General features: G+C 46.6%; 1 protein-coding gene across 1 annotated transcript in view; it reads left to right on the top strand.

Annotated features, from left to right (window-relative positions):
• The window catches only part of tenm4 (teneurin transmembrane protein 4), a 139814-nt gene that overhangs the window by 11429 nt on the left and 107087 nt on the right, over window positions 1-21298 (top strand). Inside the window, 1 exon segment of the mRNA XM_060075790.1 lies at window positions 20136-20412. Within this exon segment, the coding sequence (XP_059931773.1) occupies window positions 20190-20412 (223 nt within the window). The 5' untranslated portion in view covers window positions 20136-20189.

Below are 21298 nucleotides of genomic sequence, written 5' to 3' on the forward strand. Positions count from 1 at the left end.
TGCTGAACTTAGTGACAAAATTTGACGTGAAAGACTTGCGTGGTTTTCGAGGAAATCGCTGTGTTTCAATCGTCCAGTGTTTCAATCGACCCGGCTCTCCCCTACTAATATTGCTGGCTTGGCCTGATGTAAGGTCATTTGTTCAATAATTTGAGTTTACAGCTTTACATTATTATTATTGGTTTAGGTGCGAATCATTGAAATCTATGATCAGTCGATGAATTGTCATTTAGCAAGCGAAAATGTCCAGCCTTTGCTGCTAATAGACTTAGCAATGCAAATATTGAATAATAGTAATTATTGTATTTATTTTACTAGCGGCGTGTCACTAACAAGTTATTGACATTTGTCATTACTTATAATGACATTTTCCAAATAATAATCGATAACTAATGGGTAATAAAGACGAGGAGATGAATTTCACTTTCAGTATGGATGGATTGCAGCCAGCTTAATCATGGAGGAAAGAGAGAGAGAGCGAGAGAAGCGAAGAGGTGAGGAGAGCGCCCAGCCATCAGGGGTAAAAGTAATGTCCGTCGTAGATGAGGAGCCAGGGAAGTAGGCCCCTCTAAGAGATGAATGTTCTGTCCTGGCGGGTTAGGAGGTGTGCTGATTGAATCTGGATTCAGTGGATAGACTCACCTCAGCTGCCATGGCCGCATTTTTGGTTGGGGGAGAAAAAAACGTCAAAAAAGGGTTTCTGTGCCACTTGAGAAGAGGGCTTTTTGTCTTTGTCCAAAGTTCTCAATGTGCTGCTCAGTTTTTGTTAATCTACAATGTTTGGCTTGGGATTCAGTACAGCGATGGGGGCGCCTGCATTTGGCCTACTTTGTTCCTCAGATGGTCTGACCTGAGATGTCTTGGGAGAAATGCAGCGAATCTAGAAGTTAATATGTTAACCTTTTATTCCTTTATTTTTTGAATAACTTGGTTCAACGAAAATAAGAACTGCCATCTTCAAACACACGATCAGGCAAGCAAGGCTATATTTAGATGTAACGGCTCTTTGTGCCCATGTGTGTGAGAGATGTTACACTGTATGTATTGTTGATAGATAGTTTGTCAGGCCTATGTGTCCCTGTATTAATATTTAAAGACGTAATTATCATTGCTGGGTTTTCCCGTAATTGTAATAATAGCTGAGCAAATGATTTAAACAAGTCCTCCGCTCTAGCTAACCACTAAACTAAAGTGCTAACTGTAATACTTAAACATTAGAAATCATTATTATTACCTCAATAGTTTTCCTATTTGGCACTTAGTTATATGGTTGCAGTATGTGGAAGTGGTTTCACATAAAGGCACAAGGAGAAAAACGGACTTTAGCACTTCTGCACAGGTGGGAATTATTCAGATTTGTTCACAACGTGATTAAATGTTGGCTAGGTCGCTTCTTGGTTAATTAAATTTATAGCAGCACTATCCAGGGCTCTTTGTTCATAAACACTGATGATATTTGTTATAGGCTTCGTTGTTGTAGCCTACATTCTCTACTACTAGTGTAGTAGAATTAGTGTACTTTTAGTCATATTATTAGAGAACCAAAGTAAACATCATCTAATTAATATGCCAGCAGATGGTCTGCTATGGCCTACACGTTTTGTTCTCGCTACACAACAAGCATTGTGTGACATCGTTCCTAATAGGTCGTACTAAAATAAATAAATTGACTTAATTTTTTTTAACTTTACACAAATTCGCGTTAGCACCATACTTATGCAGACAACGTTGTCGCATAAAGGCTTTTTAATTAATAGGATGACCTTTGAACACACAACCTCTGTAACCTGGGCAGGCCTTCAGGGACCAGGCTGAGTCTTCCTGTATATCCCGTGCTGCTCTGAACACATGCCTGACCTTTCATAGTACTGGTTCACCATCTTTTAAATTGGTTCTATTCCAAAGCCAGACTTTCATATTCCCCTGGTTTTTAGGTTTTTCGGAAATCTCTCAGATGTTTTGAGATACTCTGATGTTCCGGATCCACTCAAATGTCCCCGAGATCATGCAGATGTTCTGAAATCATCCAGATGTTTATGAAATCACGCAGATTGTTTGATTAGTCAATGAGAACATGCAGGTGAATCTGATGAATCAGCAACTGATGAACTACCAACTGATAGAGGCAGATGAACACATACATCTATCACAGTTGGAATTACCTCAATCTCCCAGGTATCAGAGCAACCCTCACTAAGAGTTGGCTAGCTGCTTGAATCCATGGCAGTATCGTTTAGATAAGAGTCCATACTGAAAGTAAGAGCCTCTGTCATGGTCCTAATAATAGCAAACTGATTCATCATGCTTATTGTATGATGCTTATATTCATGACACGGGGATGGTGTAACACATCTTTCTCACTTGTGAGATGTGATACCTATGTGGCAAAACATCAGAGAATCAGGCCACCTTAGTTCACGGGTGGATTTAGTTTGAGAAAGTACTCAATTCGTTTTTTGCATTTATTGATTATCGTTTTGATAAACAATTAATCTTTTTAAGCCTTTGGGCAATGTCGAGCATTTTCCATCATTTACTTCATGGTATACACACAAATATTGAAAAAAAATCATCAATCAATCTACAGGGAAAATAATCGCCTTTCCATGTGCTGGCATTCTGTTTTTAACCCATAATCGTCAGGGAGATGAGGTTATCTGAAGGGGTTCAAGTCCCTCCTGCTGCTAAACTCATGTGGGTCTTAAGACCTAATTGGAGACCCTGAATTGTCCTTCGGTTTCTATGGTGTCAATGGACGCGTGAGAGTATGTGTGCCACCCTGAGACTGACCATCATCCCGACCCTACTCATCACGGACAGACCCCAACCCCCTGACGAGAGGCGCGGTAGTGTCTCTTAATGAAGATGAATGAATCACTTGTCAATCATTATCCTCTAATCGCCCCTTAATTGTTTTCCTGTTCGGTAAAAGTAATGAAGCAGATCACAATTTGGCGTTGTGACGACATCAGAGGTTCGGGAGCTGGGATCGGTATATGGCGAGTGAAACGTGCGTGGGATCAGTGAATCATTATTAGAGAAACATCAGACGTCGAAGGGATGTTACACCTGAAATAATGAGCCTGTCTCGCCTCACTTTCTCTCGTGCGTTCACTCTCCCTTCATCCCACTGGGTCGCCCACGGGGTCTCTGCATCGTTCCGCTTTGTTTCTCCTTCTTTAAAGGCTCTGGATGGTTCTGATTGGTTACAGTATCTCCCCCGCCCCCTCTGGTACTCTTGTTATTTGGAACCATTTCAAAAGTTGCAAGAAGGCAGTCGTCTTTTAAAATAATTCACAGAGGTGTGATGCTGCTTTTGGTTTGGAGAAAAAATAGGCCTACGTGATATACTTCGACTTTTATGTGTATAGATGTATTTATATACACATCCTCCAAAACATAACGAACAAATAAAGGCAATATGGCAGATACATTCGGGGCATTCGTCCATTCATAATAACGGTAAACTTATAACAAAACATAATTAACTATATGACAACAAGTTAGCCAGACTGTCACAGTGGGAATGCTGCCACAGATTATCTTTCCAACGCACAGTTTGTAAACAAACCGGCAGATTCTTCCACTCACTCGCCTTTTACCCAGGCAGACGAAAAAAGTAATTTGAGCAAATATTCCGCCTACTACTACTACTACTACGACAGCTTGTGCTGAGCTATGAGTGATTACCTTGTTAGTTAGCGAACAGACTAACTGAGAGGATTGAGCTCAGTACTTACTTTGATTGTTGAACGATGTATCAAGTCCAATTGTGAATATGGTAAAATTCTCATAAGATCACTGAGTGCAATATAAATGTATATGAGGTACGTGATCAATGTATCAATAATTTTTTACATACTGTAGTATTTTTTGCTTTAGTTTAATTCCATTATAGCCTCAAGCCTAGGATTACGTTGTGAGATTGAGACCTATATGACGACACTTTTATGTACAAAACAATTCACATTTTCAATCCCTTACTTTCTTACTCACTGCATTTATTTTTCTTGAACAGAAGACATCCTTTTGGCATTCAGCGGTAATTGTTTTGAGTCCTACATTTAGAAACCATTTCATGTTATTTCACAAAACGAAAAAACGTAGGGTTGTCAATAAGCATGCTTCCCCTACATTACTTTAAGTAGCAAACGTTTTTTCTTACACAATCATTCAAATATATACAAAACACATTTTTATTAGTGAACTCCTGCTTTGCTTAGCAATAGCATCTTTCACTAAGCATCCAAGTCTTTATTTTATACCCTCCAATAAATGGAAGCTATTGATCGGCTAGATTCGAGCTTAGCTTGACTGATGGGCAGGTTGTGAAGATCTTCTAATCTTCCAGAGAGCAGAGGGTCTTGAGGTATAGATCTATGTAAACCATTTTCATTAGTTTTGCTTGTGGCCAAGGTCAAAGAGCAAATGATGGAGCAAAATGAAATATAAGGAGCATTTATCAACTTGATTAATGGCACAGGGACTCGCTGAGCGCAGATGGGGGTAAATATTGGCCTATATTTTACAGGCTGCCATCCGCAATGCACCTTTCTAAATGTCCAAGATCAACTTTAGGTTTGAAGCAAGGGTTTTCTGTCCCTTTTGTTCTTGTGTGGGTTGAGTAGAAAAAAGCTTGGTGAAACAACACATTTGTTTATGAAATGTTGTTTTGGGTAAGATAATGCCAGTCAGTGACAGTCAGTGAATCTATTGTGTGTTGTGTGCTAGCTTTTTTGAGTCTTTGCTGGCCCTGCCCGTCCCATGAAGGCTAGGGGAGCAAAAACCTGGGGATTCAGTTCTGCTGCCAGGATCGAGCATGCTTTCGTCTGCTTTGAAAACGTGTTGAACACAGGGAGGGTGTTAAAATGCTTTTGTTTCACAACCAAGTGCTTTCACCCCTCCCCACCCCTCTCCTCCCCTCTCCTCCCCTCCCACCCCTCTCCTCCCCTCCCATCCCTCCCCACCCCTCTCCCCCCCCCCCACCCCTCCCCACCCCTCTCCTCCCCTCCCATCCCTCTCGCACTCTCTTTCCACCCTACCCCTTCCTTGTTCTCCCATCCAATATCCCACTGCACTTCAGTAACGCACACAAAGAGACACACACACACACACACACACACACACACACACACACACACACACACACACACACACACACACACACACACACACACACACACACACACACACACTCACAAACATTACCCCTCCTCCAGCGGATGCTAAACCCCTCCCTGGCGGCCCCCAGTGTGTAGTTGAGTGAAACGGCAGAGTGGCAGTAAGGGTTGGGGAATTAGAGGCTGTGGGGGGGGGGGGGGGGTGGTACAGCGGTAGTGTGGAGGTAGGTGTGGAGGTGGGGGGGGGACGTGGAGTTGTGTGAAGGCTGTAGAGGCGGAGGGGCATCGGGTGGGGGGAGTGTGGCGCTGGAGATGGGTCTAAAAGGTGGAGGCGGGTGGGGCTGCAGCAGGGTTTGGAGGTGGGTGTAGGGGTGGGGTATTGACGGGCTGCAGGGTTGGGAGGTGGGTGTAGGGGCAGGGGGTAATCAGGGCTGCAGCAGGGTTTGGAGGCGAGGGTAGAGGTAAAGATGGCTGCGATCCGGGGTTTGGCGGTGGGTGAAGGACGGGGGGTGGGGCCGGGTTTGGTTGTTATAGGGGAGGCGGTTGGCTTGAGGGCGGTGTGGAGCTGGGGGGGTCTGGCTCTGGGTCTCGGTGTATTGGAGTGGTTGAAGGCCTCCCAGGGGAGGGTCGGGTTACCAGGGGCTGGACCCTGCAGCATGTGTCCTGCTGCGTTACCCGGGCACGCTGGAACAACACGCTGCCATCTGGAAGCTGTGCTGCGGCCAGCCTGGGCCCTGCCTTCCTCAATCAGCCTGGCTGCAATTAAGTGCTGTTTGCTCTCTGTTTGTATTTCTATCACCTCCCCCAACACCCGCCCCCCATCTTACCATGTTTTTGATTTTTTTTTTTATATCTGGTGTTTTTCGTTGTCCTTTGTGTGATGCTGTGAAACAGACCCACCGCGAGATCAAGAGTTTAGGATTACGCCCCCCCCCCCCAAAAAAAAAGAAAGCTTTTTTTTTGCCGGCCTGGGCGAGTGAAGGGAGGGGGGGGAGGTGTGTTCTACCCAAAGGGTTTTTTGTGTCCTGGACGCAGGTTGCAATAAAATGTTTGAAGTAGCTCCACTTCACAGGAGGTTTGGTCAGAAGGAACTCCAGTGTGGAGGGCTTTGGTGTGTGTGTGTGTGTGTGTGTGTGTGTGTGTGTGTGTGTGTGTGTGTGTGTGTGTGTGTGTGTGTGTGTGTGTGTGTGTGTGTGTGTGTGTGTGTGTGTGTGTGTGTGTGTGCGCCACATATAAAGGCTCTTTTTGGGAGCCTCATGTGTGTGGTTGCGTGGTCTTTGTTAACCCCACTCTGAGTGGAGAGACAATGATAACACCTGAAAGAGAGGCTTTCATATTTCCCCCTTTTTTTTTTCTTTTTTTTTCTGTTTCTCTTGCAGTAAGGGCAGCCATTTTCCTTGGCAACAGTTTGTTCTGTTCGAGATGTTTCGGGGTTGCTTTTCTTTGCAATCCACCTGGTCGATTTTACCTTGGGAAGAGTTAGTGCATAATGCACACTTATCAATGTTAAGAGGTTTTTGACAATATATGTATTGTCAAAAACAATATAAACAAGGTGTTAGGTTTAGAATGTGGCTGTTGTTGCAATGGGACTAATATAATAATGATGCAAGGAAATGTAACTTTTTCAAGTGGGTATTACCTGACACGATTTGTCGAATGTACAGCAAAAATGTTTCTCCCTCCCCCCACACCCCCCAAAAAAAGAAGCATCGCAATCTGCCACTGCACGACAGGGCAAGTGCTGCTATAGTATAATCCCTCTCAAACTCATGATAAATTAGCAACATTGAACTGAAATTAAATAGCGCAGCGATCGCTCTGTTCATTATCGTCAGCGTTAGGTGATAATTGTGCCAATCAATCTCAATTCTGAGCCGTTCCTCTCACGGCTTAAACGTGTGTGTGACTACTAGCTTACCGCCGGGCCCCAAAGCAAGCTAACACTCTTACCAAAGATCGTATCGGTCGGTCCCTCTTTAATGCTGCTGTGCGGCACTCGGGTCAAAAGGATGGTGGCGATCTGCGGCATGCTGTCAGCGAATCAGCGCGTTGCCACGGTGCCAACGGTGGGGAAGCGGAAGAAGAGAATGAGATAGGGGCGAGGGGGATTGGCAACCTGCTTAATATCCACCTGTTATCAGGGACAACCATCAGCGCTGGGTCGCACTTTTATTGGTTTGGGAGGCGTGTCCCCGGGGGGAGTGATGTCACAGGTGTCACGGCTAGAGTGTGTTATGGTCTATCTCTGCAGGTGGGGCGCGTTGCCCGAACTGTGTGTGTGTGTTTGTTTGTGTGTATTTGTGTGTATGTGCACACACTCGGATGGACATGATTAACATCTGAGCCACAGCAGGAAGGGAGGGAGGCAGAGAGAGAGGTGGATGGATAGAAAAATGTATTGATAGAGACTTTATTGCTCATGAAGGAAATCCCACTTGTCCTCTAGCAAACCATTTCACGTTAAGGAGGAGGAGATGCAACTTAAAATACATTGCAAAAGACAAGAGGGGTGGTTATAAGTAGTAATGATTTCATCTGTATCATATCATATACTGCATGAAGAAAGAGATTACATTTTTCCAAAGGACCTATTGAGTCAGTTTGTGTTCAAGTAGCCGTGATATTAATCAAGAGCTAGAACTGTATGAGAAAACTGCTGAGGAAATGCACAATAATACATCTACAAAACAGTTGATCAATTATTAATTAATATTGAGGCTTGTTTTTTCCCCTGTACTGTAGCGTTGTAAACTCAGGTGCCACTGCCATCTTACGAGAATAAGACAGGGGGGGGAGTGATGGACTTCCATGGGCTCCATCTCTTATCTCCCCACTATCTCCCCTCTTTCTCCCCTCTTTCTCCCCTCTTTCTCCCCGTGCCGGGTTCCCATCCGGAGCCCTCACTCAGAGGCCGGCTCTCCCCAGCACCCATTTAGTTAATAGATCCATTAAGCGGTGTGCGAGGACGGCGAGAAGCCTCTGTGTCAAACGGGGGATGACGTGTTAATTCAGGGTTAATTTATTACCCGGGGTGCCGCTGGGCCCAGAGCTCCCTGACAGACCATGTCTCACTGGGGGATGCTACTGAGCCGAGCTTCCACCGGCATCGCCACTCTAATGCCCAACACCACCGGGCTGGGCTGCGCGGCCGCTGATGCAAGGCTGATGAAAAAAGGCGGTCGGAACAAAACAACTGTAAGGGAGGCTAGTCTTACAGCCGAGCTTGTGATGCAGGAGAGCTAGCACGTCAGGAATGCTAGGGTTGCAAGATAGCTAGTGTTGTGTGATAGCTTCTGCGTCAGGAACGCTGGTGTTTCAGAAATGCTACTGTTGCAACATAGCTAGCGTCGTAGGCTATAGCTAGTGTTGCATGACAGCTTATGTGTTATTATAGCCCAGCTTGCCGTAAAGAATAGCTTACGTTGCATGATGGCATAACTAGCCTTACTCATACCGGGAGGATAGCTAATGTTGCATGAAAGTTGCAGGGTAGCTAACCTCGCAGGACAACCAGCCTCGTAGGAGACTGGCCTCGGAGAATAGCAACTAGCTACTCTCCGAGGCCAGTCTCCCACAAGGCCAGCCATCATGCAAGCCTTGCATGATGGCTATCCTTGCAGGATGGCCAACATCGAGCATTGGATATGACTGGCAGCCTTCAGAGATGGGAGGATAATAGGGCACCTGTGGGGCGGGAGAGGCTAATCAAATTGTAGGCGGTGTTATGGGCCCTGGCTGGCTTTCATTTGGTTTTTATTTATGGAAGTATCTTTCTCTGCCCCGGCCGCCCTCCCATGATTAGATCATGGATGCTGATTGTGGCTTGGAGCTGCCGTGATCGATCCTAATTTACTCGCAAGATAAGATTTTTATATAGATGCATGCAGTGCGCTGGTCTGACAGATGAAAGTACATGCATTAGACTCTAATGCATTAGAGTCTAATGCATTAGGCATGAATGCAACGTCAACAATACCAACAAAAATAAACCAGCAACAGCAAGAGCTTTTTTTAATTGCATGCTTGTTTGTCTTTGTCTATGTGTGTGCATGTCTTTGTGTTTGTGTGTGAAGAACAGGTGTGTGTGTGTGTGTGTATAAGTCCCGGTGTTTGTGTGTGTGTGTAGGTCCATGTGTATGTGTGTGTAGGTCCAGGTGTGCGTGTCTGTGTGTGTGTGTCCAGGTGTGTGTGTGTGTGTGTTAAGGTGTGTTCCGATGTGCGTTCAAGCACCAGAAAGATCCGAAAGTTCCCCTTCAAGGTGCAGACAACGCCGCTATACGCTGTAAACGAACCAGCACAGGTGTTAAGCCTTCCCATTGTTGGACCGCTCTCTTGCGGTCGGCCAATCGGACAAGAGCGGGCACCTCAGGGGCCTCGAGACGGAGGCAGGGCCAAGCTGCTGTTGGGCCGGCTAATGTCCTAATCAGTCAGCCTCTTGCTCCCCTCTGCATGCCCAGGGACAGCCCTCTTAACGGAGCCCCGAGTGATCCGGAGACACGCTGAGAGGATGTCAGATCGTTTGTTTTTCCCCGGCACTCAGGGAAGACGTGTGCTGCCATGTCTAGCCTGCTCAACGCAAAGCTCAATTTATTTTAGCATCTGCCACCTGGAGCAGGGCTGGGAAATGAACCCGGGAACAACGTTGTGGGTGTTGTTGTGTTGGTGTGTATTTCTTTGGACGGGGGGGGGGGGGGGTGTGGTTGTGCAAGTAAGACTGCAGTAGTAGCCACTGCTTTTCGACTATAGCTTCTTTTACATCTTTTGCTGAATCTGGAGAGAGATCAGCCCCACCCAGGGCCTGCCAGAGGAGAGGGGAGCTTGGGGGGAGGGGGGGGGATGGAGATGGGGAGGGGGGTGTTATCAATGCCAGGCTTGCAGTGTGGGGGTGATGGTAGAGGGAGGGGGGGGGGGGGTGGGGGGGGAAATCATTCAAGCACTTAAAGCAAGATCATTACCATGCAGAAACCTTCCTTCCTGGCGCTGTTGTGTGTGCTGCTTCTGGTTTTTACTGGGGATATTTGAGATGTGCTGCTGCGGCTGCCACTGCTGCTGCTGCCACTGCTGCGGCTGCCACTGCTGCTGCTGCCACTGCTGCTGCGGCTGTCTGTCTCAATGTGCTCGGGGCAGCAGGCTACCTGCGTGTGGTTCCTGTAAGAGCCGCAATGAATGTTCACGCCTTCGCTACAAGATCACCTCGTTAGTTAAATCATCCAAAGTTGCGGCTAATTAATGCTAAAGAAGTGCCGAGGTGTTAGTGTTGCTACACTTGTGTGATTGATTTTTGTTTTGATATAATCTCACATTTTCATGTTTTGGATTTCTTTTCTTTTGAGACATGTTTTATCTTTGAAGAACGATGTGTCCGTAACGAGAGCAACACAAGAATTGCTTTTTGAATAGAAGCATTTGGGATATTACATTACATATTACAACAGAACAGGCTTGACTGTAGCATCACGGTGCTAATTGCCGTTATTTAATAGCGATGTCTGCTTTTAATTAGCGCAACCTTCAAGAAACCCACCTCCGTTCTTTTTTTATCAAACTATGTAATCAGTGTAGCCTTCTGATATTTAAATCCCTCACACAAAAAAGGAGATTCTATTACAGCGTGTGGACTAATATCGTTCATAGAACGGTAACCTCTCCACGGTGTTGGGATGAATCCGTTTTCCCGAGTCCAAGTAAGGAGGACACCTGCTGGTGGCATTTAGTGTTGGATGTATTGAAGCAGTCGGATCTCTTTCCCTCTCCGCATCAACCAGCTCCAGATATTAGCGAGACCTCCATAGAGACTGATTACCCTGTAATTGCAACCCAGGTGTACCAACCCAGGTGTCTGGCCATTGCTGCACTCAAAGGGAAAGGGCCCAGGTGGAACCCTGCCTTTAAGAGTACCCAAGCTGCTCTTAAAGGGATGGCCTCGCTCGGGGCCGTCCCTTTAAGGGCAGTTTTGCTAACTCTTTGGGTCCTTTTAGAGATAGTTTGAAGAAAGGGAAAATTGGAGGGATCTTTTTTGTGAGAGGATTGATGTGAAGTCAGACAGTATAGCAAGCTCAACATGTATTGAAAGGTCGTTTAACGGGTTGAATATCGAGATGTAGAATAGGATCGCACCTTCAGTTTGATTGGCACTCCCATTAGGCTATTTAAAACAGCCATTTAAGACCCTATGATTACAATGAATCATGTGCCAATGCAATCTCCTACCCTGTGATAAAATGTAGAATCATTACATTGCAGCCATTCATTGTTCAAATGCTTGTGGTTGGACCTAGCATTATTGGACTACTGGTGATATTGGAACATACTAGTATGTACGGTAGAGGTCTAGCTAATGATTTGACATTACCATTAAGTGATTTAGCGGTGAAGTGTTTTTAATTTTGGATGAAATCCTTCGATACATGTAATTGATTTTTCCGACGATGAAGTATGAACCATAAACCTTTTGGCTGGAAGTTAATCCCTGAACCACTTAGTCCTCTCTACCCTCTGACACAACACAACTTTGCATTGTGTATTTTCTTGCTGCACAAGGGCAGTTGACTGCAGCGATGCAACCTTTCGATTAACTGTTTGTTTTTGTTCCAAGAAAAGGTAATTTGTTGCCAAGAACATCAATAATGATTATAGCATGAAAAAAAAGCTTAATAGACGTAATGCATTGTACTACAGTTACCCCAAGAAGTAATTTTCTACAACAGTGGACATCAAGCGTACACTAGCTTCCAATCACCTTCAGGCATCCCCAGTGACTTTATATGTTGGATTTTGTTGGGTCAATGCTCTAGCACGCCAGGAAACAACCGACTGGTTATTCATTAGTACCCGGCTCCATGTTTGTAATTGTCATCTGCTTGACGTTTGCTAGTCTTTTCATTGGCGAGGCATCGCTTAGACTTTAGATAGCTCCAGGCCAGAGAAGATTAAGCCTAGCTCAAATGAACCTAAGGGAACAAAAACAACAACACACAGGAGAACGGGCAGCAGAAAACCATCTGAGGACATGTGGAAGCCGGAAAACAAACAGTCTCTCTTTCTCTCTCCCTGGCATGATGTGAACACGTGATGTAGTGTATTGTATACCGGGGTCGTCCAGGAAATTAGGCCCGGATGAAATCTTAGCGGCCTTGGATAATTTCAAAGTCGTACAGTACACGATTGTCTTGCATTTTGTTGCAAATGTTTCCACTTCCTGCTTGAACTTGCACACTTCAACTATCTTCAAACTTGTCATTTTGAAGATAAGCGATTGAGTTAGAGTGCTCACTCGTAACTTTAAAGAAAAATGATAAACTCAATATCTGTAGTTTGGAAACATATTTAGATGAATAGGTGAATCATGTCTGGGGAAATGTGCTACCAAGATGGAAAAAGTAATTTCCATTTGATGATGTGTAAATATATTAAATATTTGAATGAGATATTCAACCAAGTGTGTCTTCAATCAGAGCTGCAGAATGTGCACCTCATACCCAATACCCAACAACCTACTGTGTTCAGGGTTGATGTAATATTCAAGCTAGCTAGATCTAATGGGTGAGCTAATGTAGGATTTTCTGTATGGACGGTCAGAATCTGATGATGGTTGGAGATGGTAAGTTGTTCAAACAAGAACCAAATACCAACCTCTGCACTTGGTGCATTGGTTGGCAATAGTAAACTTGCTCCTTCTCAAAGGCTAGATGCTATTGTAAGCATAGCCCGGTCCTGGCTTATGTGACAACCCGTGCTGAATAAGCGTTGATGCGACACACACCTGTTCTTCGGTGCGCTTATCCACGACTGAAACTGAATTGAAAGGGCGTTTACATATAAGCCCAGCGGCAGGATTAACTAGAACTGAAAGCATAATTTGAACGCGGTGTCAGGGGCTTTAGTTCTCCTTTAAAGACCAAGCCATTATCATTAACAGTGTATTTTTTCATAATCAACTTCAGAGGACAGCCAATAGGAGTCCTCCTGACCTCCTCACATTACCTCGCAGACAACCACTGGTCCGGTTGGCTGGCCTGCCCAGCGCTATGCATTATGGGCAATGGATAATTGCCTAGCTATTTATTTATTTATTTTTTTTACAGTTGGTTTCCCTCTAAAGTGAGGATTATGGATCAGTATATTTCAGGTTCAGGCCTGGTCACTGAAGGATAAAAGACATTAATCGCACATTAATGATGTAGGCGTCCGCCCGCGTGACCTTCGTCACCATCAACCATTCTGGGTTTCTATTGGCTGCCTAGCGGGGAGGTGCATTCTTATTATACCGTTGATGTCTGAATTTTATTGGGTTTATTTATTTCACTTTGAGCCATTGCACAACATTTCTGAAAAAAAAACCCGCCAACTGCTGCTCAATAATTAATTTCAATAAATTCAGGTTTGTGCGTGTCACTTTGCGGCATGCTTGCTGTCCACTGTCTGTAGCCTTTCAACAACCCTCCCCGTCCCCCTGCTACGGTCGGGTGGATTTATCGTGGTTGTTGGCGCGGAGTTGTTAACGGATAAATGACGGTCTCTGAGATCGCCCGAGTTGTGTTCCTGCTAATGGTTTGCCGGTGCGTTTGCAAGGTCAGGTGTGTAGCTCAGGAAGCAGGAAGTAAAAAAAAAAAAAAAAGGCTGGCTGATGCTGGTCATCTAATATACCGAGTCCCAGTCGAATGCCTTCCCTTAGCCCCTTCCTCTCCCCGGTCCACTCCCTCCATCCTCCCCGCAGCATCCTCCCCCTCACCAGCAGCCCAGCCTTGAGTCTCGGCCGGGCTGATTGGTAGCAGGGCGGAGTGCTGCAGCCTAGCTCCAGGCTGCTTTTGTTTTATGTTAAAGCCTTCTAAACCGCCTGTTTTATGTACCACCGGAAGACGTGCGTTTGATCCCAAAAAGCAAGGCGGTCAACGACCCCCTCTTGAGCCCCCTCAACCTCCCTGTTATACCCACTCTAACCCCAACCGCCACCCCCTCCACCTCCATCCATCACCACCACCCTCGCACCACCCCACCACCTACCCAGCATTCCCCCCCCCCCCCCCCCATCCACAAACCCAGCAGCACCCACTAGCACCTTCACCCCACCTCCATCATCACACCAACAGTACGACCCCTACCACCTCCATCCATCACCACCACCACCCCCTCCAACCACCACCACCACCACCACCACTCACGCCTCCGCTGTTGCTAGACGAGCTGAATTGATGTGTTTGCCAAGCCTCTCCATAATCCACCCCCCCCCCCCCCCCCCTGCCCCATGTACCCCTGGGGCCCTTTCTTCCGGCTGGAGCACCCACCTTTCTGCTGACCATAGGGAGGCTTTCTCCACGGAGCAGCGGGAATGTGAAGGATTTCTCCAAGAAAGGAGAGTAAAGTGGGCGCCATGTGAAGCTCGCCTTGGCCCACAAAAGGCCCTGGAGACAATGTTCTCGATACTGGGCCCACATTGCACATGTTCTCACACATGCACACGCACGTATGCATGCAGACACACACACACACACGCACGCACGCACGCACACACACACACACACACACACACACACACACACACACACACACACACACACACACACACACACACACACACACACACACACACACACACACACACACACACACACACACACACACACACACACACACGCACAAGCACACGCACGCACACACCCACACAAATGGGGACAGTGTTTGTGAGTGTGTATGGGGACAGTATGTGCTCATCTTCTATAGCTCTATATAGATTCTACTTAGATTCAGTTTAGATTTGCGTTTAGATTTGTTTTAATAATGCAGGCCGACATCTTGTTTGATAGCATCTAACCGGTAATCATAGGGTTAGCTCACAGCGTGTCATTACTGCCATCTCTTTCAGGTACTGCGCAATATAGGCTATTTAACTGCTGAATGATGAATATTTTTTAAATACACTGCAGTATAATTACAGAAAGGACCCTTGTACTGATTTTACACACACACACACACACACACACACTCACAAGCGTACACACAACCTCTAATCACATAATTGACACCCCTTAACCAATTGCAAATTAATGTCAAACACACTTTTGTGTTTGAAGGTAATGTCAAAATTGCGTGTTGAAATGTTTGAAAGGGTTAGCTGTCGGCCGCTAAGAGGGTGATTTGGTGCTGCAGTCGCTCCCTAAAACGTCCTCGATGGAGTGTTGAGAGCAGCATGACGCACGGCCCTAATGGAGAACGGCTTCCACACCACCACACCAGGGCTAAGACTTAGGGCTAAGCCCCACAGTTGAGCAGCACCCCTCCGCACAATGCTAATAGTTTGATGGATAACACAAACAGATTTGCATATATATTGTAACCCGGAAGCCCCCCTACCTATTTAGAGCTCATCGCTTACCCTTGCCCTGACACGAGTCTAATGGTCCCAACAATCCACACGGTAGGGCGTCTATTTGTAGGAAGCATTCATGAGGGTTTCACACTGGGTTTAAAACATTTGAACACTGACCTTTCTGTGTGAGATGCTACTGTAGCTCTATCTGATGGCCACTTTGTCATCCCTTCAGAGACCCCGTCGGTGCCTCTTCGTCTCGTCGCTTTATCAGCGCGGCTGTGTCGATGCTGCCCGTCAGTGTAAGCTCCCGCGTCAGTGGCCATGTAAGCTTAACGCACAGCTGCTCTACATTTGTTTGAATCCCATAGACCCTTTTATTCTTTCTCCGTTTTCCCCCGGCTCGATTTGTATACAGCAGTTGAAAAATGACGAGTGTGCAACTCTTTTAGCAGCGGAGGAGGAGAAGAGACGATCCATCATTGCCTTTGTCTCTACAAACAGACCAGGATTGATTTTGTATCATTGCATGGATCCGCTGTTAGCTTCTCTCTGCCAGCGCGCAGACGGCTACCAGAGAGGAGAAGGTCTTTGTCTTTGAAATGAAAGCAGTCGATTCATATCTCAGATTGTCTAGATTGTAATCAGTGGGTTTTTCAGCTGCAGTGCTCTTTTTCACAGAACATTTCTAATTAAGTTTTTGTAAGTACCCCTCTTTTAACCCACCGCCCCCCCCCCCCCCCCCCCCCCCCCCCTACCCGCCCACAGTTTCAGCGTAGTCTCCCACTTTGGTCCTCTCGAGGGAAAGCGACATGATGAAAATTCAATACAGATACTTTTGTGAGTTCCCGTCGGCTTCATTTGTTCACCAGACGTATAGAAACGTTCTCTCTGCCGAAGGTAAAAAACGATGAAAAAGGAAATGGATGGTGGGGAATATACAGTGGTGGAAAAAACAATATACAAAACATAAACAAACTAAAACGATGTGCCGCTGTTCTCTCCGTTCCTCTCTCTCTCTCTCTCTCTCTCTCTCTCTCTCTCTCTCTCTCTCTCTCTCTCTCTCTCTCTCTCTTCCCCTCCCCCCCCTCTCGGAAGAACAAAAATAAAAGCTTTGGAATGATAGCTGTGAAACATGATAATAAGACCAGAACTCGTCCATCTGCCTATTTATACCAGAACCCCCTGTTGAGCAGTTGCTTCCATATTTATTTATTTATCTCGGGTAGAGCAGTGTCTCCGTGTTTGGCTCTGATCTCTCACAGCAAGAAGGCTTGAGCCCCCTGGGACGTGTGTATGTTTATGTATGTACATGCATGTACACCTCGCGCTTGATTCCAACCGCCACAGTGTGTTCTGTGTGGTAAAGTGTAAGTGAACCCGCCCCTGTTTCAGCAACTCAAACACCATGTGTTTTTTTTTTTAACAATGAGAGGTCAGAGAAGGTTAGGAGATGTGTTATTCCCATGGTTACGAGCGTCAACATGATAGAACGTTAGGATCAATGCTGTATATAGAAATGAGCCACACTCTCGTACACGGCCATCAACGTTACCCGTTGCCCGGACGGAGCTCCAACACACCCGCGGCTCGCTGCCCCTGTCCTTCCACCGCGACGGCGAAGTACCCGGCGAAAAGGCACTTCGAAAAAACAAGACGACCCGAGCGGGAGCAGAGTCGAACATTCACAAACTGTCTGGCGGAGACTGGCAAACACAAAGGATTTTACACCCTTTTTTCTTTAAATTAGGCTAATTATTTTTAGTAACAGTTACAAAATTGCATAGATAACTATGCTGAACATCATACAAGACATATTTCAAAGGATAAAACCAAAACATTTTTGGGTTCACTGCCCCTTTAATGAACAAAGCAGGGTTATTGCAGGAGCTGAACATCTGAGGCTCGACGAGCCTACCCGGGAGGGGGCGAAGGTTAAACACATCTTCTCATTTTACTGTTTTTCCGCTCCGTCGTTAGTGTACCGACTCCTGACAGCCAGCTCGCGCCGAGGCTATGTCGCTTGGGAGACCTATTTCCTTAATTTCATATCATCTGTCACGGCCGGCAACGAGAACAACAACAACCGCAAAGCACCCGTTGAACAAACTCCGACTTTCCCAGGGTCTGGAAACGACAACCGGTAGCATGCGAGCCAATTAATAAGGAGTAGGACGAAGGGGATGAAGGGTGTAGGAGAGAGAGATAGCAACCAGGCAGCCAGCCTCCAGCCTATTGGAGGGACAATCAAAACAATGCACTTTACTGAACGTTATTGAAATGTTACAAAGGCCAACCCCCCCCCCCCCCCCCCCCCCCTCCCCCGCACACACACACACACACTCTCCTCTCCTCTCCTCTCACATTTGCATAGCATTGAGACTCTTGAAGTGAAAGGTTGGTAAAAAGAAAAAAAAACGAACCAACCCCTTTACCAACCGTCTCGGAAATCTCTCCAGCAGTTGAGGTGCTCCCGCGCCATTACAAAATGGACGCCCCCCCCCCCCCCCCCCCCTACATAACCACCCCCCTACTACCCCCAAAGCAGACCCCCGACGTGACGGAGGTCATAGTATTGAAGGATCAAGTCATTAATCACCCAAATCTTTTCAGCTGTCAATACATACAAAAGAGCCTCCCCCTATTCCCCTGACTCCCCCTCTCTCTCCCCCCCCCCCCACACACACACACAAACACTAAACAATAGTGGGGAAGACAAAAAAAGGAGGAAGAAAAGTTGTTTTTCTTTCCAACCAGGGCCAATTCTAGTTCACTGTAGCCTCTTGGTGACAGTGGGGTTTGTCCAGTGGAAATCTCATACAGTATTCATCACCAGTAGATCTAGTGTGTGAGCAGCCTGGTTCAACTAGACGGGATTGGCAGTTGGAGTTTTTTTTTAATCAGTTCTGTTTGAATAGTGTTTTCTCCTACTTCCCCCCCCCCCCCACACGCCCGTGCCTGACTTGCGGTCGCAGCTTGTCCTAGCTTTGCTTAAAAGTACATCTCAGCGTATGGCTTGTAGCGCTGTGTGTGTGTGTGGTGATACTGCGACATTGTGACGTTTCTGGGATTTTGTGCCGTTGTTACTCTTCTGTTGTGTCTGACAATAAACTGCGTTTGTGCACGGAATCGAGTTGGTGTCCACATTGACTTATGGTAATCCAGTTCAATGGATCACAAAGACATGCAATTCATTACAATGGGTTGTTTGCCTCTGTGACATGAAGACCTAACAACCGATTTCAAACTCAGAGGTGTAATTACTAAAAATCGTTTTCTCAAAGTACAACCCACGTTTTACATTATTCTAACACAAACAAAGACAGGTTTGGAGAAGGCGCCTACATTTATATGTTGCGGATGGGAAAGCCATATTTATTTTGTGACTACAAATTGTTGAGTGGATGAACATTTCATGGATCTTGTTTTCTGGTGCAATATAGTCTTGATTAAATTATGTTTGTTTATCGGTATAGTTTTGATTTGGAATTGGGTTAGGTTAATCATTTTCGTCTTCATCTGAGTTTAATCATGTGTTCTGGATCAGTACAGCCCTGAATGTGTTGATATCCAATCGTTTTTAAGCATCCATTGATTTGTGCGTTCTCTATTCAGGGGAGAACATGGGCTCCAGTCAGAGGGCGTCAGAGCCGCGAGTTTCTCCAAGGCGCATAAAAACAGGAATATTTGTGGGCGCCTCGCGTCGTAAACTTTATGAGTGAGATTCTCGGTGCCATATTTCATTAAAACGAATCCTGCTGGTTCCCCTCCTTCCTCTTTCTCTTGCTGCAGACCCACACTGGCATGGCTGTGTAGGGGGCAGAAACACAAACGCACACATTTGCATTTAAATCCTTTCTCGAACACAACACGGAGGCAGAATGGTGAACCTCTGCCTGGTTTCATGGTTTGAGCAGGTTTGACCGAGAACATCCAAAAGCCCCTCTTTAATGGTTGCACTTTCAAAATCCTTTTAAGACCTAGATTTTTCAACATGGTTTGACAATAACATGTCGATTTAATTCATGCATGGTCATGTTATTCAACACTGCTCAGAGATCTGTGTTGCTGTTTGTCTGCCAATTGCCTGTCATGCTTGTTGTCTATGTAGGAATATGTGTTGGCGTCTAGTTTTCCTTCTGGGGATTAATGCATTTTATTATATCGTTTCATAACCCCAAACCCACAGCCATCAAAAGGGCACATAGAAACTCTCCCAAAACCCAGAGGGACCTTGAGATGAGCGAGAGGCCAGAGAACAAAATAAGACTTTATTGTCCAGCCCGGGCTGGCAATGTGCTCTTGGCTTCAGTTCTGAGACATTAAAAGCAAATTCACCCCATGAAACAAGTTTTGCTTGATGGCAACAGGTCATCGGGTCGAGCCGAGACGCCACAGGAACGCGTGACGAGTATGTCCGTTGCTCAGGAGGTAGAGCGGGTTGGCTGGTAACCGCAAGGTTGCTAGTTCGATCCCCGGCTCCTCCTAGCTGTTGAAGTGTTGAGGTGTCCCTGAGTAAGGCACCTGACCCCCCACTGCTCCCGACCAGCTGTCTGTCGCCTTACATGGTTGACTCCGCCGCCGGTCTGTGAATGTGTGCATTAATGGGTGAATATCGGGCAATATTGTAAAGCGCTTTACAAACGCAGTCCATTCGCCGTTCACCGTGTCTCACCGTCGCCGTGTGTTTCCTCCTCCTCCTGCAGAGACGCTGCGGACAGTGATCGCTCGTGAGCTGCCGTGAACCGGAGGAGGACGCCATGGAAGTGAAGGAGCGCCGGCCCTACCGCTCTCTGACCGCGCGGCGCGACGCTGAGCGGCGCTACACCAGCTCCTCGGCGGACAGCGAGGACGGCAAGGCCAACGCCAAGTCCTACAGCTCCAGCGAGACGCTGAAGGCCTTCGACCAGGACTCCCGCATGGCCTACGGGACCCGGGTCAAGGACCTGGTCCACCACGAGGTGGACGAGTTCAACAGACAAGGTGAGGGTTTTCGTTTTCGGTGACCCCTTGGTGACCCTAACCCTTGAGGAGCCTTAGCCTGACCCCTGACCCTTAACCAAAATCACCACAAGGTGGACGAGTTTAACGGACATGCTGACGGGTTTTCTTCGGTGACCTCTTGACCCCTTGATGACCCTAACCCTTGAGGAGCCTTAGCCTGACCCCTGACCCTTAACCAAAATCACCACAAGGTGGACGAGTTCAACGGACATGCTGACGGGTTTTCTTCGGTGACCTCTTGACCCCTTGATGACCCTAACCCTTGAGGAGCCTTAGCCTGACCCCTGACCCTTAACCAAAATCACCACAAGGTGGACGAGTTCAACGGACATGCTGACGGGTTTTCTTCGGTGACCTCTTGACCCCTTGATGACCCTAACCCTTGAGGAGCCTTAGCCTGACCCCTGACCCTTAACCAAAATCACCACCAGGTGGACGAGTTCAACAGAGAAGGTGTGAGCGCATAGATGATCCTGTACCAATCGATGACCCTGACCTAAACCCTGACCTTAACCCTTACACTATTCCTTAAGCCTTATTTATCTTCTCTGATCAATTGCCTGGGGTACGCCGCAGCAGGCATCGAAGTTACGGCGGCCACCATAGTTTACATGCACCTCTCCAAAAATCACACTACATGTTGGGATGCATAACCTTAATTACATCACTGGTGTAGAGACCCAGTGTGTAGAGAGACCCAGGGTAAAGAGACCCAGGGTGTAGAGACAGAGACCCAGTGTGTAGAGAGACCCAGGGTGTAGAGACAGAGACCCAGGAGGTAGAGACAGAGACCCAGGTAGAGACCCAGGAGGTAGAGAGAGAGACCCAGGGTGTAGAGACAGAGACCCAGGAGGTAGAGACAGAG

This window comes from Gadus macrocephalus, chromosome 16 (genome assembly GCF_031168955.1).
Source record: "Gadus macrocephalus chromosome 16, ASM3116895v1".
Classification (NCBI taxonomy): domain Eukaryota; kingdom Metazoa; phylum Chordata; class Actinopteri; order Gadiformes; family Gadidae; genus Gadus; species Gadus macrocephalus.